The sequence below is a fragment of the Sturnus vulgaris genome, chromosome 2 (genome assembly GCF_052056855.1).
Source record: "Sturnus vulgaris isolate bStuVul1 chromosome 2, bStuVul1.hap1, whole genome shotgun sequence".
Lineage (NCBI taxonomy): Eukaryota > Metazoa > Chordata > Aves > Passeriformes > Sturnidae > Sturnus > Sturnus vulgaris.
This window is the reverse complement of record NC_142244.1, coordinates 84,911,504-84,927,110: the sequence shown is the minus strand read 5'-3', so window position 1 is coordinate 84,927,110 and position 15,607 is coordinate 84,911,504. Positions and strand designations below refer to the sequence as shown.

Below are 15,607 nucleotides of genomic sequence, written 5' to 3'. Positions count from 1 at the left end.
ATCTTCCTCTCTGCTTCCCTGCAAAGGTAAGTTCCTTCTCCCTAATTCTCTTATCCAGCCCCTGTAGCTCCTTTGTGTCTCAATCCCACCTCACCCTGCACCATGCAGGCACACCTGTCACACACCTGGCTTACCATCCCCTCACTCCTGAGGGTTGTTTCCTGCTGGAGCCACAATCTCGGCTCTGAGGCTTCTCCCAGCTTCCCCATCCCCACTTCAGTATCCACCAGCTGTGACTAAGTTACAAGTCTCTTTGTGCAAATTACATCGAGGGGAATGAGCAAGCAGAAGAGAGGTTCCAGTCCCTTCTCACCAGGAGCGATTATTCACATCTCTGCTAAATATCAGTAAACTTGCAAATTAGAGATCAGTCAAGAATGCCCTCATGGAGAAAAGATTCAATCACATAGTACCCAACAGAGATTCCAGTCCTCAAGGTTAAGGACTCAATCCTTGTGAATTATATGGTGTCTGAGTATTTCCAGCCTCTGATTGAGACATCTCCTACAGTTCAGACATACCTAATGACTCTCTTTGTCCTCATTACCCACCCCAGCTTTATCTCAGTACTTGCTCTCTTATTATTTTTCTGATATTTAACAAGAATATATGCTATGTTCATAGTTTAATTCCCTATAAAAGACTTTTAATCAGAAAATTCAAATGTTTTGCAATCAAGGTTTCTGTCATCGTGATGGTTCCCAACTAACTATCCTGTTCCTCCCACCCACCAACTCTTCAGAGTCTATTTTTCATGGGAGAAAAACTTGTCACAGAAGACATGGAAGACTGAGGCCACCAGTCTGGATAGAGGAGAGGCTGGAGAAGCCTGAAGTGAGACCCAGTGCCCATCTCCAGCAAGCTCAGAGGCAGCCAGGAAGAGTAGGTGGGATGCTGGTGCCCAGTCTCAGCACTGGTGCATTTACCTGCATGCAGCACCTCCCACCACAGCTCAGGGTTGTGATTTGGGCAGAAAGAACTGCTCAAGCTCAACTCAGGACATGCTTGATATAGGCAAAATACTCAGTGAGGAACATATAAAAGGTGGCTTACAAAATGCAGTGTTTAGCGGGCTTCTGACTTGACCCATCAGGGGAATATTCCATATGTGGCAAAAGATGCAGCCACCACTGACACAAGATCTTGTGTGTGTTCAATTCCATACTGTGTGTTAACACCACAGCCTTTATGAAAAACTTTGCCATCATTTTTGACATTTAAAACAAACAAACAAAAAAAAACTCCTAAGATGTTTGTCTTATTATTGCTGGAAAGAGATAAACTGTTTTATCTGGCATTACAAAATAAAGAAAAAAAAGTCAGCTTAAGGCAAATACTTGGCATAGAAACTCTTAGCCCAAACACTAAAAGTTTGGCTAAGTAGTAAGGAACTGAAAACTGAGTAATGTCTTCTGCTGGTGCTCCCAGATCCACCTATAATGTCCACAAAAACATTAGTATTACCTGTGCCAAAAAAGGTAAAGCAATGTGTCTTTCCAGAAAAAAACCCAAGTTCTTAGTTTCTCAGTAAGTTAAAGAAAAGGGAAAAATGCAGACAATCCACATTCAAGGAGTGTGAGAACAACAATCACATTTTGGTAGGTTCAGAACATAACTGAACTGGCTGTAATACCTCAGTAAGAACAGATTCACATTCTGAATCAATGTCACACTGCTACATGTGAACACAGCACAAGGTAGTTCCTTGGAAAATGTATCAGTTAAAAAATGTAAATACATTCCATAACCAAGGTTTTGATTTTACACTAAAATAAATCAGAGCATTCCTAATTAGGTCTGGTTGAAAAAAAAACCCTTTGTTTCCTAAAAATATGCTCAGTAACTGTTTGGTTATTCAAGTTGGCACAACAATGAGTCAGCCCACTCACAATCAGAAAATAGGAAAGTCAATCACAGCTTTCTAATTCAATAGGATATTCTCTCAGAAGTAAAATATTTCAAACTGCAATTTGTCTAAAAAATATTTTTACCTAAAAGCTATGAAAGGATTAAGTAAAAATAAAACATGGCTCACTCCTGCCTTTCAGAAAAGCCAATGGCAAATGTTCCACACGCTTAAGTAGAACCAGTTGGGTTTCCTAATCCATCAGTAGCTGAATTTTGTATCTGTCTTACACTGATAAAACGTTCACATTTAAGACATAAAAGCAAATGGGTCAAAAACCTGCAACATGTGGAGCGTGAGATATTTCCCCTTTCACAAAGTGTTTGATATCACAGAGAGAGAAAAAGCTTTGGAAATAATCAGAAAGATAAAGATAATATCAAACAAAAGTCAGGATTTTCATGAATGAAATCCTTATTCTTTGAAAGCCAGAAGAGTCTAAGGTTACCCCTCTAACTTATTAGTTCTTCAAATAAAAAATAAAACCTTTTATAGGAAATCTGACATCTTCTTATAAGATACATATAATTCTAGCAGACAAAAGTGCTATCCTAGCACAATAAAATCTCTAGCTGACAACTGCTGCTCAAAGTCCATATGCCAGATAAACGTGGGCATGGCACAACCCTCATTTTCTCTGAATGAGCCAGGCTGGGTCCTGTCAGCAGTGTCATGGTGCTCTGACCCCTGTGCCCAGACAAGTTATCACAATACCCAAGGCACCTAATACCTGTGAAGAGCAGTGTGTGAGCAGGCAACCCCCCCACAGTCAGCTCTCCTAAAAGATTATTTCTTCTGAAAAATCTGAGAAGATGGCACCTGCCGTGCACCAAACTTCATGAAAAGATATGGCTCTGGGAGTTTCTTTTCCTTTTAGAACATGTTAATACCATCACATCTTAAGGTCCTCATGAATCTTCCTGTTTTTCCCACCATACATGGAAGATCCATTGTAAGCCAATCTCTCCACCACCTCAAATTAACTTTTGCAGGTAAAACCATCTCCCAAGGGCCCAGCTCTTCCATGATATCCAGTACTTATCATCCATTGCATTCAGGTAAAAGTTATTTACTCTTCTGCTCATCCCCTTATCTCTTTGTTCCTATCCCTCTACACCATTTCCATCACAACTTTGCTTGGTTATTGCTCTAATTTGTCTTCGAGGAAGGATAGAGATGAAACATGATGTTGTAAGCAAGACACTGGAAGACCTTTAATGATATATCATACTCTGAATTCACCACAGCTTTCCTGTGTGGCTGGAGAAGAAGCATTAATTTCAATTAAATCCGAATTTCACTGGAGTAACAGCAGCCCTCCTCACTAACTTTCCCTCAAGGCCTTCTCCAGTGAATTTCCACATCTCTGAGGTTTCTTTCCTTTTCATCAGAACAGTCAGTGTAGCCTGCAGCTGCTACAGGCAAGGGAGCTGGCTCTTACCTAATCCAGTGGGACAGGATCTTTTCATAGATCCCACTGTGATAATTTCAAACAATTTAACTATTAGTAAATTCATCTTATAAATATGACCTGTGAGTAGATAAGTATGTGTAGAATTGTTTGCATTTGATACATGCCCTTGTTCCCAGCCCTCAAATTTCACTCTTCTTCTGATCTGATCCTGCAAATACTCAAATGCAAGAATAATTTAATATATGATCAACCATGACAGCATCCATGGGACTATTCAAAGGACTCCTGGCAAAAGATTATGACCTTCACGTGGCTGGATTGTGTGTAGGCAACACAAGGAAATATATATATTTCACATACTCAGCTACTGATACAGCTTTTAATGTGCTCTAGGAACTGAAGAGGTAAGCTTATACAGACTTATTCTATCAAGAGACTGATAATTTCTCAGATGATCCACAAAGTACCAAATATGATCATCTGAATTAGCTAGCAGTTCAGGAATATTGATTTTAAATTGCCTTAGATAGGCTTCAACCTGAAATATATTAACTGTAATCTGTCTGCAATAGGCTAATAATAGCCTGAAATCTCTAAGTTGGCATTTCATTGTTATGAGCTAGACAGTGCATGTTTGGCATCCAGAGGTATTCTGGTGTCACTAAATATCTGGTGATTTTTGTGTTGGCTCTGTTGGTTTTAAGATCATTAAGTACTGTAAACAACATGCAAGCAAAAACATTAACTACAACGTGCTGAGGAACAGTTCTAGCCAGAGGAAATGACTGCCTTCAAGGTTAGGAAAAAAACACCTCTGGCACGAAACAGACTACTGGAATTTTTGAATTTTACAAAGTGTTTTAGTATCTGTCCCCTTTTCAACCACAATAAGAGAGCAGACTTTCTAATGCATTTTAACAGCAATGACATTTTTAGGAATGTATTAAATAATTAACACTAGCGTACATGCTGTAATTTGCTAAATGCTTTTCTGCTGTACAAAGACATTTCTTTCCAAAACAAAACTAAAAATTAGCACCCAATTGCTAATTAGCAGACTAGAAGACACATTCTTCTGACCTTCTGTCAGATTAAGCATTGCACTGCTTGTGCTGCCTCCCTCTTTCTGTGGCTCACAGTTCTACCATTTAGTTTACTTCTTGTTTTCTACAGAAAGTGAACATATTTTCTGTATCATAACATTTTTCTCTTTTTAGCGCTAGCACATTATATTTAAAAACAAAGGTTTATATAATAGTCTAATAATATTTGCATTTTTAATATGTTTTGTTTATTTTAAAAACCAAGAGCTGAGCATGCACATTACTGATGCAGAAAGCATGGTAATGGAAAAACAGGCCCTTATTTGTCAGCTGAAATAATGTGTGCATTCAACCAAATTTTTCCTATTAAATTAGAAATTAGAAAGTTAAATGTACATACTAAAATAAGCTATAACAAAAAGAGGAGGTGACTAGTGCACTAATCTCCATTTAGTTGGATACCTAAACCTACACATGATTATTGTGGGACCTGGATGTTTAACTCTAGGAGAACACTTTGAAACTCAAGATTTTAGTATTAATTTAATTTCCAACTAAATCCTTGAGTTAGGTAAGGAATAGTGATGAAAAGACATTTTTTAAAAAAAAAAGTCACCAGTGACCTTAAAAATTGCTGAACTTCATAACAATCTTAGGTCAGACGTAGAATTGATTATTTATTTAGTACAGTAATTCACATTAAATCCCTTGTCTTTAATAATATTTCAATGTTATTTTCATACCTTGCATTCTTGTAAAATGTGGGAACTTTTATCAAGTCATCTTCAGATGTTTGGCTTTTTGACAGGTTTGCACAAGTCCTCAATGAATATCATACACCTTCATATACATGTGGGATACATACCCATGGAGATAATATGGGGAAAGTTCACTAACATAGACACATGATTATATCAATCAATTTAAAAGATTTAGATTTAAGCAATTAAATAATACTAGTATGTAGTCCAAAATTTTCAGTGTAACAGTTCTTGCATTTTTGCAATAAATGTAACAGCGGAGTACAGTGCTGATAATAAAATGCTTGGTCCTATGAAGACAGAAATTTTAAAAATTTACTAGCTTGCTTATAGTTTGATCCAGAAGTCATGTGATGCATACAAAGTCTGATTTCCCAAATATAGAGGAAAGGCAGAGGAACAGGCAACTGTGATGAGGCTTTTGAGAGAGTAGTGCTTCCAGCTCTGCAGTCCATGATGGACTGAATCATCCTCCATAGTGCAATGAAACAAAACAAAACAAAACAAAACAAAAAAACAAAAGTAAAACAACAACAACAAAAACTAAACAAAAAAAATTTTAAAAAAATGAGGAAGGGAAAGGGAAAAAGAAAAGCCAACTAGATAGCCCAAATGTCAGCACTTGTCTTGGTTGTGCTCAATACTGGTGATTTTTGCATCATGGCATTTCTCCTCTATTAAGTATGTTCATTTTCCTCTTATGTAGCAAGGAAACATTTCGGGTTTCACTATGAAACAAAAGTTACTGGTGAAAGTGGGCTTTCTTGATAACAAAACTAAAGGCTACAGATTATTTACAAAAGCAAATAAAAAGGACCGTTAAAACATAAATAAATTTTAAAAGGTATGGGAAAAAGCATTCAAAAGTGGAGTCATTGCCAGGCAATGGCCAGAGACTAACCTAATTCTATGGAATTCTTTACCTGTGATTCTTTACCTGCTTTGGATGTGATTTTGTTAAGGCAAAAAAATTACTTGGACCATTCATTTCATTGTAGATTCTAAAAGGATTTTCTCAAACAACAGATTTCTCTTGCCAACTGTATTTGGTAAAACAGCATAAATGAAATCAAATGGCTTTCTTGCAAGTCACAAATATGTGAGAATATATTCACAGACTGAAGCAGGCAAATTTTACTCTCAACCTCCTTTCTTAAAATAAGTTTTGGGCTTACGCAATTTGGTCTTGTAACATTTTAGGAACATTAGGAGAACCATTTTCATGCAACTTTGTTTCTTGGATAAGAAGACACATTTAATTTTCATCCAACCCAATTCAGCAGCAGCTAGGGCAGAAAAAAATCTTGTATTCCAGAGGGCTTCCCAGTTGCTTCAGCCTCATCATTTTTCCTCCAACTGGCCTCCAATCCCCTGCTGACAATGCTGGCTTTGCTCATGCTGAAAACTAGTGCAGGGCAGGGGATGCCTGATGGGTGCATAGAACTGAAAGCTTCTTTTCCCATAAAATGTTTTTTGATACAGTGTTGTTCCCATCTGTGTAACAGTTTTTACTCTGCATGTTTAGAAGTAAATCTGGAAAGACTTTGTAACTAGGCTTAGATATCCATTAATTAACTATAACTATAACTAGACTTAAATATCCACCTCTAATTATTGCATGATTAAAACAATAATGGTAGGCTTTTTTGACTAATCAAAGAAAAATGAGCTCTTAACTGAACATTTCAAAAATGTGTCATATCTATCAGCAAATAAAAAACACTTGAATTTTTATTGCAGTATTTACTTGTGTTACTGAGAGCTCTTTAAGGCATCAATGAATATAACAAAACCATTTATTAACAGCATGTTTGCTCTCACTAGGATTGAAGTTCACACAGGAAAACAGAAAATGTTCTCTGGGATGTCTTAATAAAAACATATGTAAATAGTTTAGAAAACAAGAACAGCAGCATATAACAGCAGCAAACAGCAGCAAGCCAAAATTGTTGCTGGTGGGTTTTTCCCCTAGTTAAATAGACAGGTGATAATTCCCCTTTAGGACAATTCATGCAGAGCATGCATGGTTTCTGGAAGAAAGTTATTGTACAGGCTGGCTCCTAAAAATATTGTAGCTATAATAAAAAATGTAATAGCAAGTATGGAAGAATAATGAGATTCATTTGATAATTGTATGAATGCAAGATAAATATTATCTTTTTAATTTGTGCTCTGACCACTGAGAATGCAGTTTTATGAACAGCTTTCCAGTAGCACCTGGATCTATGCAGTGACTTCTCTGAGGTTGCTGGATAATTTGCCAGATTATATTTCAAGTGGATTAAACCCCCAGCCCAGCTCATCAGCCACCCACAGTAAAGAAGTGTTTATACAGGGAAAAACATAAGGGGAGAGAAAGCAAATAAAGGTGAAAAGACAGATTTTCTACCAGTATAAAATACAGCTTCTCTTTCCATTCTTATTTTTGCTCAGATTCTTGTATAATCACATTCTTGTTCGTGCTGGTGAGCTAAAAACTCACAGCAAAGGAACCAGGCTTGCAATAACAACATGAGCAGATGTGGCATTGAAGTGTTCAGACTTCTCACCTGACAATCTCTCAAAAAAATGCAATTTACCTCTAGAAAGACATACCACAATGCAGCCTTGTGGTAACCTGCTGTATGGTTCAGGTATTCTATTTGAAATGTGAAGTGATAGACGAGACCTCCATTTGTCACATCTTCCCTTGCAGATATGAGAAGAAAAAAACAGAACTCACCATTATTCACCAGGACATGGAGTGGACAATTCTTTTCTCTAAACTGCTGCACAAATTGCCGTATAGACTTCATAGAAGCCAAATCACAGTATAAAAACTCCACTGGGAGAGAAGAGGAGATAAAAACAAAGATAGTTAAGTCAGTTGCAATGACATAAAAACACATAGAGATCAACAAGGACTCCTGTGATAACTTCACTAGTAAAGTAAAAGTTTTAAAAAGAAAACAAACTTCAAAATCATGGGTGAAGCTGGTATCAGATTCTTTGTTTCTCCTTTCTCCCTTCATTTCTGTTTTTAAACTATTGATTCTTCACAGAGTGAATATGGGGAAAGGAGGTGAAGGAGAGCATCAAAGGAAGTAAATATGCACCAGCCCTACTATTCTCACAGGACACAGCAGCTGGAAATCAAATGGGGGGAGGAGAAGGCACATCAGACACCACAAGGTTTCCCTTTGTTTCTGATGCAAATACGCTGCCCTTTGGTTTTTCCCAGATTATCTGCTGAGTACCTGTGGTTTGAATACTTTATAAAACAAAGCTTTAATGCCAATAGGAGAGATGAGCAGCAGCACACCCTGAACACAGCAACTGCACTGATCACTAAAAGCAAATAGAGCATCATAAGTAATGCTGTGGCTCCTGTGGGCATCCAGGGACATTTGGTGTCCAGGTCGCCTGGGAGCAACAACCCACCACAAAAATGCCATTTAAATGTGGGTAAGAGTCATACCCACAGAGACCCTTGTCTTTGGCAATGGCAGTGTGATTTGAGAGGAACATACCTCACATTAATATTGTGGGTGGCATCCTGCCTACACTGCCGATCCTGCCAGTCAAAGGGCAGGGTGGCAGGGGGCTGGCAATCTGACTGCAACAACGAGATTGCTCAAGGGGCGGGGTATCAGTGGCCCAAAAGGTATTTGATACCAGTATATCTTCATTTCCAATAAAACACATGGCAAACAAGCGTCCTTTTATTCAAAGCATTACTCAGCCATTGACCTGCACTAGAATGCTACAAAATTAATTAGTCAAAATGAAAAATATTACTTTAATTCCCCAGCAGCTTTAAACCCATCAGGTCTTAAAATTCTGCTGCAGTTGTTCAGCTTTCAACCCCAGGCTCTCACAGCACTGCCTCATCGATTGCCTTGCCTTGCATGAAGCTATGGCCGGAGTTATGAAGTGAAAATAAGCAGTGCCCCCTGCCAACAGCAGTAGCTGTCCCCACACAAACAATCCAAATTCTTTAGAAGCTCTGCAAACGGGGAAAAAGAAAGAAAATTATGACCTTGTCAAACTGTTTTAGCCTTTAAAAAAGTATATATTGTATGCCAGGCTTTTGGGTTTTTTCAGCATTAGCTATGTTTTAAGGAAGAAAATGTGATGCTCTACCACAGATATTAATTAGTCTCTCTTCTGGTTTCCTTCTTGTCACTGTGGGAACCCAAGTCAGCCAACTGCTGTCATCTCCACCCTGCCAAGACATTAGGTTATGAGGTGGATTTGCTTGCACCTCCTCCTTTAAAGTGAATTTTCCAAGGAAGAGAAAAAGGTGTTTCAAACTGAGAAAGTAAAAAAATACTGAGCAACATTCTGTGACTAGATCCATCAGAGACATAGGCAAAGTCTGTACAAAGCATCTCTCCTTGCTCACTGTGTCCTTGCAGGGTGAGCCCTTACTATCCTGTTTCGTTTCAATGAGCTCCCAGATTTCCCAGACTGTGGCAACCTCTGCACAGATGCTCAGTGTCCAGGATGGTTTTGGCCACCACATCAAAGGACTGGGGTTTCAGAGGCTCACCTGTTTTCTCCCCTCCCTGCTGCCCTCCCTCCTCCTGGCCCCAGGGCTGCTGCCCTGTGCTGCACAGGAAGGAGCAGCCACTCCCCTCCTTGCACATTGGTTCCCCCACCTCTTCTTATGAAAGAATCAGCCTTTGAAAGAAGGGGAAATTAAAGAGATATAGCTCTTCAAAAATGCCTTTCTGATAGGAGGATTAAGCTATTGGATAAGTAGGTTCTAGTGCAGCCTGTAATAAGAGACTTTTACTTTCTTCCCTGGTCCATCAGGGATGTTCATCCTGTCCCTACCAAGGCTCTGAGCTATACTGCCTCTTTATAGCATGTCAGTACAATAAGAGATTAGGAATGTCTGCAGGCACAACAACAAGATAAATAAAAAGATATTCACAACTGTTCTTTAATTCCTTTCCAGGAGAACAGTTTCTTTAGCTTCCTTAGTATGAGGCTTTAATAATCCTTATGTATTTGGAACTTAGACAGTATTAGTTCTCTGAAATGGTCTTAGTGAATGTATATAAATTATTCAGTGGTCTTTCCCAATAAAAACAAACAAACAAACAAACAAACAAGAATGCTTAGATTCCAGTTATAAGATAGTGTAAATACATTTTTTCAAAGTGGTTCCAAAGTAATACCATTTCAACAACACTGTCCCATGAATAGAAGTGGACAATTCCTTGATCTCTCTGCAGACCCTTAGGCACTCAGCAATTTTCTTTAATTTCACTGGAGCCCTGCACCTGGAGATGGTAAGGAAATGCAGAAGTCATTAACTTCTCTCCATGAAGAGAGTTGCTCAGGCCATTCCTCCTGTGGTCTAGCCACTCTATAAAACCACATTAATGGCACTGTAATTGCTCAGATATCCAAAACCTGGTCGTAATAAATTATTAATAATTAGTGCAACGAGTGAAGACCTAGATGAAGTTTTATGCTGACTCTGCTGTTCTATTTCATTAGGCAGCTCATCAAGGAAAGAGATTAGGGAAAGCATGATCTGCTTCTTAGGAGGCAGTCACACTGCCAGTGGAGGAGTCGCTTTCAATACAAAAATATTTATCTTGGTACAGGGGGCATTAGGCCTTCATTAGCTGTGGTATTTTGTGGCAAGTGCTGGTTGCCACCACTTCTTCGTCACCAGTAAAGACTCTGACAATGTTATTGACTGGATTGCTGTTAGATATGCAAGAAAAGCAGACATCTGAGGACATCCACTAAGCTAAATTTTCATCTCTTCCCTTATCTGACCTTGTATTGCCAACAAGAATGGTGGCTGGATAATGTGTGCCAAGGCTTTTTTGCCTGACCAACACAGTCTCATCCTTCCTGATAATTAACTTTTTGCTGCAGCTGTCTGATCTCCCCTCCCTTAATTTTGCAGCTCTGCACAACAAATTTTGTCCTTCATTATGACTGTACAGTGCCCAGACTAATGGCACACTAGACCAAGGCTATCATTACTAAACTTATTTATTTGTTTACTTGGGAAGCATGTCATCATACTCAGTATTTGTAATGCACTAGCTATCAAAAAATGGGAACATGCCTTGGAAAGGAAAACAAACCAACAAATCAACCCCAAACTTTTCTTTTTGCTCACAGGACAGAAACATTGGTGGCCAGAGCCCTCGTTGGTGCTCACTCGTGCATGGCAGCTCTTTGCCAGGGAGGCAGATTCCCTGGCACAGCTGACCAGGCACCATGCCCCACGAGAAATGTGCCAAAATGTGGCTCCAACTCTTGTGCTGACTCAAGGCCTTGAGCAGAAACTGAGTTTCCTATTCCTCCCATCATGATTTTTTTATCAGTGTACTGAATTGCAAATTTAGAAGCTAAGAACAGTGGTAAGTTTTTAGAATATTTTGAAGCGTTCACAAATATACTAAGCATGACAATTTTTTACATGCCTTAGTTAATAAAGATTAGCGTTTAATGCTGTGAGCAAATGACCAAACTGGATTGTGAACTAGGAATGTAACTTGAATTACTTAATGGAAACAAGAATGACAATGTTTTTCCATATAGGATAGGTATAAGCAAAAAGATGTGCATTAACAAGAAAACTGAAACATGCCAAAATTCTTGTCTTTCACCACAATAGTCGCCTTTCTGCTTTAGAGTTTAATAATACAATAAGTTTTTATAACTACCTAGTTCTTTTCATTTTCTTTATGCTGTTAAGTACAAAAATGGAGAGTAGAAGCTACATACAGAGCATCTGCAGATAATGCTACTGCAATATTCAAATTTCTAACTCTACCCCATTTTATCTCTCCTTTTCCTGTACTACTTGCTTTCAGGTACTTCTGTACTGACAGACATGCCCGTATTTCTTTCTTCTACTGGATGTATCCCATGTTCTTATCTAAATAATGTTTCCAATGAATGCGAGTACATCCATAATTGTCAGACACTGGCTAAAATTTTCACTCTTAAAAATATTTTTATATTATTTTATTGTAATTTGATGATTCACTTGTCAGAGAGTTATTAGGTATTGAAATACAGAAGGAGCAAAATTTCCCAAAAGACAGCCAGAGTTACTTATGCTATTAACTACATATGAATAGATACGTATATGATGGTGCTACAATTGCTGCTTTCCCTAATTACTTTCTTTCAAACAAGTATCTGCCTGGTGCAGCAATTTTCAGCCACAGAGAAGGCAGCACAATGTTTTCTGGCTGCCCATACAGACCCCACAAAGCCACACTGGCTGTGTGACACTGCTGAGTACCTGTACTGTGCAGTGCCTGCTCCCACATTTTGCACTCTTCACTTGCCTGCTCATGGTAACTAAAATGAGAGAGCATGAATGACTGGCATCTAGTAGCTCCTGGAGAGCTTTCTGACACCCTGACCCTCACAAAATCCAGGTGGAGGCCCAGCATTAGGAGAGCCTGAGACAGCCCCTGAGTGCTCAAACTCCCCTGAGCTTCCCCATCAGGATCAGCTTCCCCATTTCTGTCCACCTGCTTCTTCACACTATTACCACACCTTTCTTCACCTTCAGGGTTCCCCTCCTTTGTTTTCCACACCAGCACAGAAGACTGTGACTGCACATTTCCTCTGTGTCTTATCACACGGCATAGAAAGCATGAAACGGGAACTTCAGTCTGGTATGGAAGGCAAATTCAGAAGCAAAAAAGAATTTCAGTGAATGATCAGGGACTGTAACTCCTGAGATGTTTACTGATCATCTGAGCACAGGAAAATGCATTGCTTTGATTCCCTCAAAGACTACGCCACTTAGGCTTGGTTTAGATCAGATTGAGATAAACCCACCCACCAATTATCACTTTTTATGCATTCAGCTCTAACTCACCATGTTGAAATTTTTATGGACAGTTACAGCTCTGATTCAGCAGAAATCATAAATCAAAGTCTACTTGCTTTTAGAACTTATGCCACAGCAGTTTTCGGTTATGCTTTCAATTCCTTTGTGTTAAAAACAAATGCAGAGGATACATTCTAAGGAAAGCTGCAAGTCTACCCAGAACTGTGGGGAGCTGAGGGCTACAAAAAGGATTGCTTTGCCTCTTCCTACTTGCCACCCATCTATCCAGTGTCCGAAGATAGCAGAAGGAAGAGTTACTTCTTCAGCAAGGAACAAGAAATGTTTCCTAGACAAGATAACAAAAATGGTGCTCAGTAGTCAGGTACTGATGTTCAAAAAAACATCTCACAGGTACATCACATTCTGGTTTCTGTATCTCCACAGAAGAGTTATACTTGGTCATCTGCACAGCAGCAAGAAAAAATTCTGTCATGCTTATATACAACTGAGCATGATTCTGAGAACCTGGACAGTGCCATAGAGACGTTTATCAGAAAGGACCCTTGACAAGTCAAAAACCTACCGTCTGCTAGATGCTGCACTGCAGAGCTAGGGAAGCTCTGTCAGCAAGGTGGCAGGTGAAATGAAGTGGAGCAAACCTCAGGAAAGAAAGAGCATGAGCTGTGAGGGGAAGAAGACGTGAAGCAGTACTGGCTGGAGTCTACCAGCCTTTTTTCATCACAGCTGTCCTTGCTGTGAGTGGAAAATGCAAAAGCAGTTCTATACTGCTAACACAAACTTGTGGTTTATCATTCTGCCAGCTGGGTATGTGCAGCAGCACACAAAGTCCCCACCTACAAAACATAACTCCCGTTAACAGAATTTTCCTATATTGTCTGGGACTCACACAAGGGCTGTAATGTAAGTTCTGCTGAGACATGCATGATGACAGAACACTGCATGCTATTCAGGACCATAAAATGCTTACTTTGAAAGGACTTTTCAGTAAACAAAACCAAACAAAATCCTTCAGGTAAATAAGGCATGTACCAACCAACTGCATATTGAGCACAATGGGAGGCAGCCAACACAAATGCAGCAAGCACAGTGTCTCCTCCATGCACTTGATGACCTCTCTGGCCTCTACACCACAAGCACTATATAATTTCCTCCATTCTGCGCTAGCAGCCAAGATTCACAGGAGTAAAACATTAGAGTGATTAGCACACAGAAAATCCTAGTATGTGCAATCCTACCCATGACATTGGTTGACGTTGAATTCCAGTCATGGTTATGGTGACAATTTGCAGAATTTTGATTCCTAGTCCTGATCAAATTATTATAAACACGTGACCTTGGACAAATGTCTGCAGGACATTTTATAAATTCTCCCCAGTATTATTCTCTGTCTTTTATTAGCCTGAATAATTTTGTGGCCCTTTATCAGACCACTGATCTTTCACAGACTATTAGCAGAAATAATAAACCATGGGTAACTAGAGCAGATTTACTGTTCAAGCTGATGCTTGTGATATACCACTGAAGAAGAAGACAAATGGAAGACATCCATCTGGCAAAGTCTGTGAGTGCAGTAGCACAGATCAAAATAGTGAGTATATTTAAAGATATACCATTTGAGTATTTTTTTAATATTAAAAGATTCACTCACAATTTAAGGCAGCCTAGTTTGTCTACAGCCTTTCAGCAGGCAAGCAAGAGTACCTAAATTCAGCTGCTTCTTCTCTGAGTCATCCATTCCAGCACCTCTAACTTTAAAGGCAGTATAAAGAAATGAACTTCCTGTGCCTAATGTCAGCCTTTGTAAACAGCCTCTGTGTGTCATCCTCCAGCCAGTTCAGAGGAACAAGAGCTCTGCATTAGTGCTACAATATAAGGAGAAATCACATTAGGCAAATATTAGAAATTAATGGTTTTTTGGTTTTTTCCTTCTTCATGAAAGCTTGAACTTTTTCTGCTCAAAGAGCTATTATAAAATAAATGCACTTTGTGATACCATTTCTTGACCCCAGAGCTTTACCCCACTGTACTAAGAGAAATGGGGGAAAACATCTTCAGCTGGGAGCTGTTTTCTTTGTCAGAGGTGGTAGAGCAAAATAAAAGAAGGAATTGACTTTCAGAAACTGAACAGTCCGCCTTAGCTACTTCCAGCTTCCACAAGAGAAGTGTGTGGCCTAGCACAGTGATCCTTTAACTTGTTACATTCAAGAAACGCTCCGGTAGCTCTCGAGTACTGATTAATCAAAATGGACAAAATTTAAGGAAAATAACAATGTTCCAGTTCCATCACGACCAGCAGCTCCCATTTCTGCTAAAATGTCAGCTCATCACAGCAGAGACGCCTGAACAGCTTCACAAGGCACATTGCCAGGGTGCTGGGACCTGACAGCAGTACAGAAGGGAGGGAGTCCATCTAAAGCAGCACAAATGCCCACTTGTGACTCTGCTGTTGTGCTGTTGCAACACCAGGTGGGATGTAATTTAGATATGTTATCTTTTCAGCACAGTTCATACAGGCATGGCATGCTCTGGGTTTTCCAAACATGCAAGCAGTGCTTTGCTGCATATTACTTGACATTTTCTGTTCAGTGGGGCCAGAGCTTGAAAAGAAAAAAGCTGCCATCAGCTTGTCAGAAACGTAACCTTGGGAGATGATGG

General features: G+C 39.3%; 1 protein-coding gene across 3 annotated transcripts in view; it reads right to left on the bottom strand.

Moving 5' to 3' along the window:
- Positions 1–15,607, bottom strand: part of DHRSX (dehydrogenase/reductase X-linked) — a 200,460-nt gene that overhangs the window by 50,392 nt on the left and 134,461 nt on the right. For all 3 annotated transcript variants that reach the window (XR_015801604.1, XM_088159907.1, XM_014892100.2), the window contains one exon: positions 7,847–7,948. Coding sequence is in view for 2 of the 3 variants with exons in the window: in XM_088159907.1 (XP_088016033.1) it covers positions 7,847–7,948 (102 nt within the window). In the remaining variant the exon portion in view is untranslated. The remainder of the gene's footprint in view (positions 1–7,846; positions 7,949–15,607) is intronic.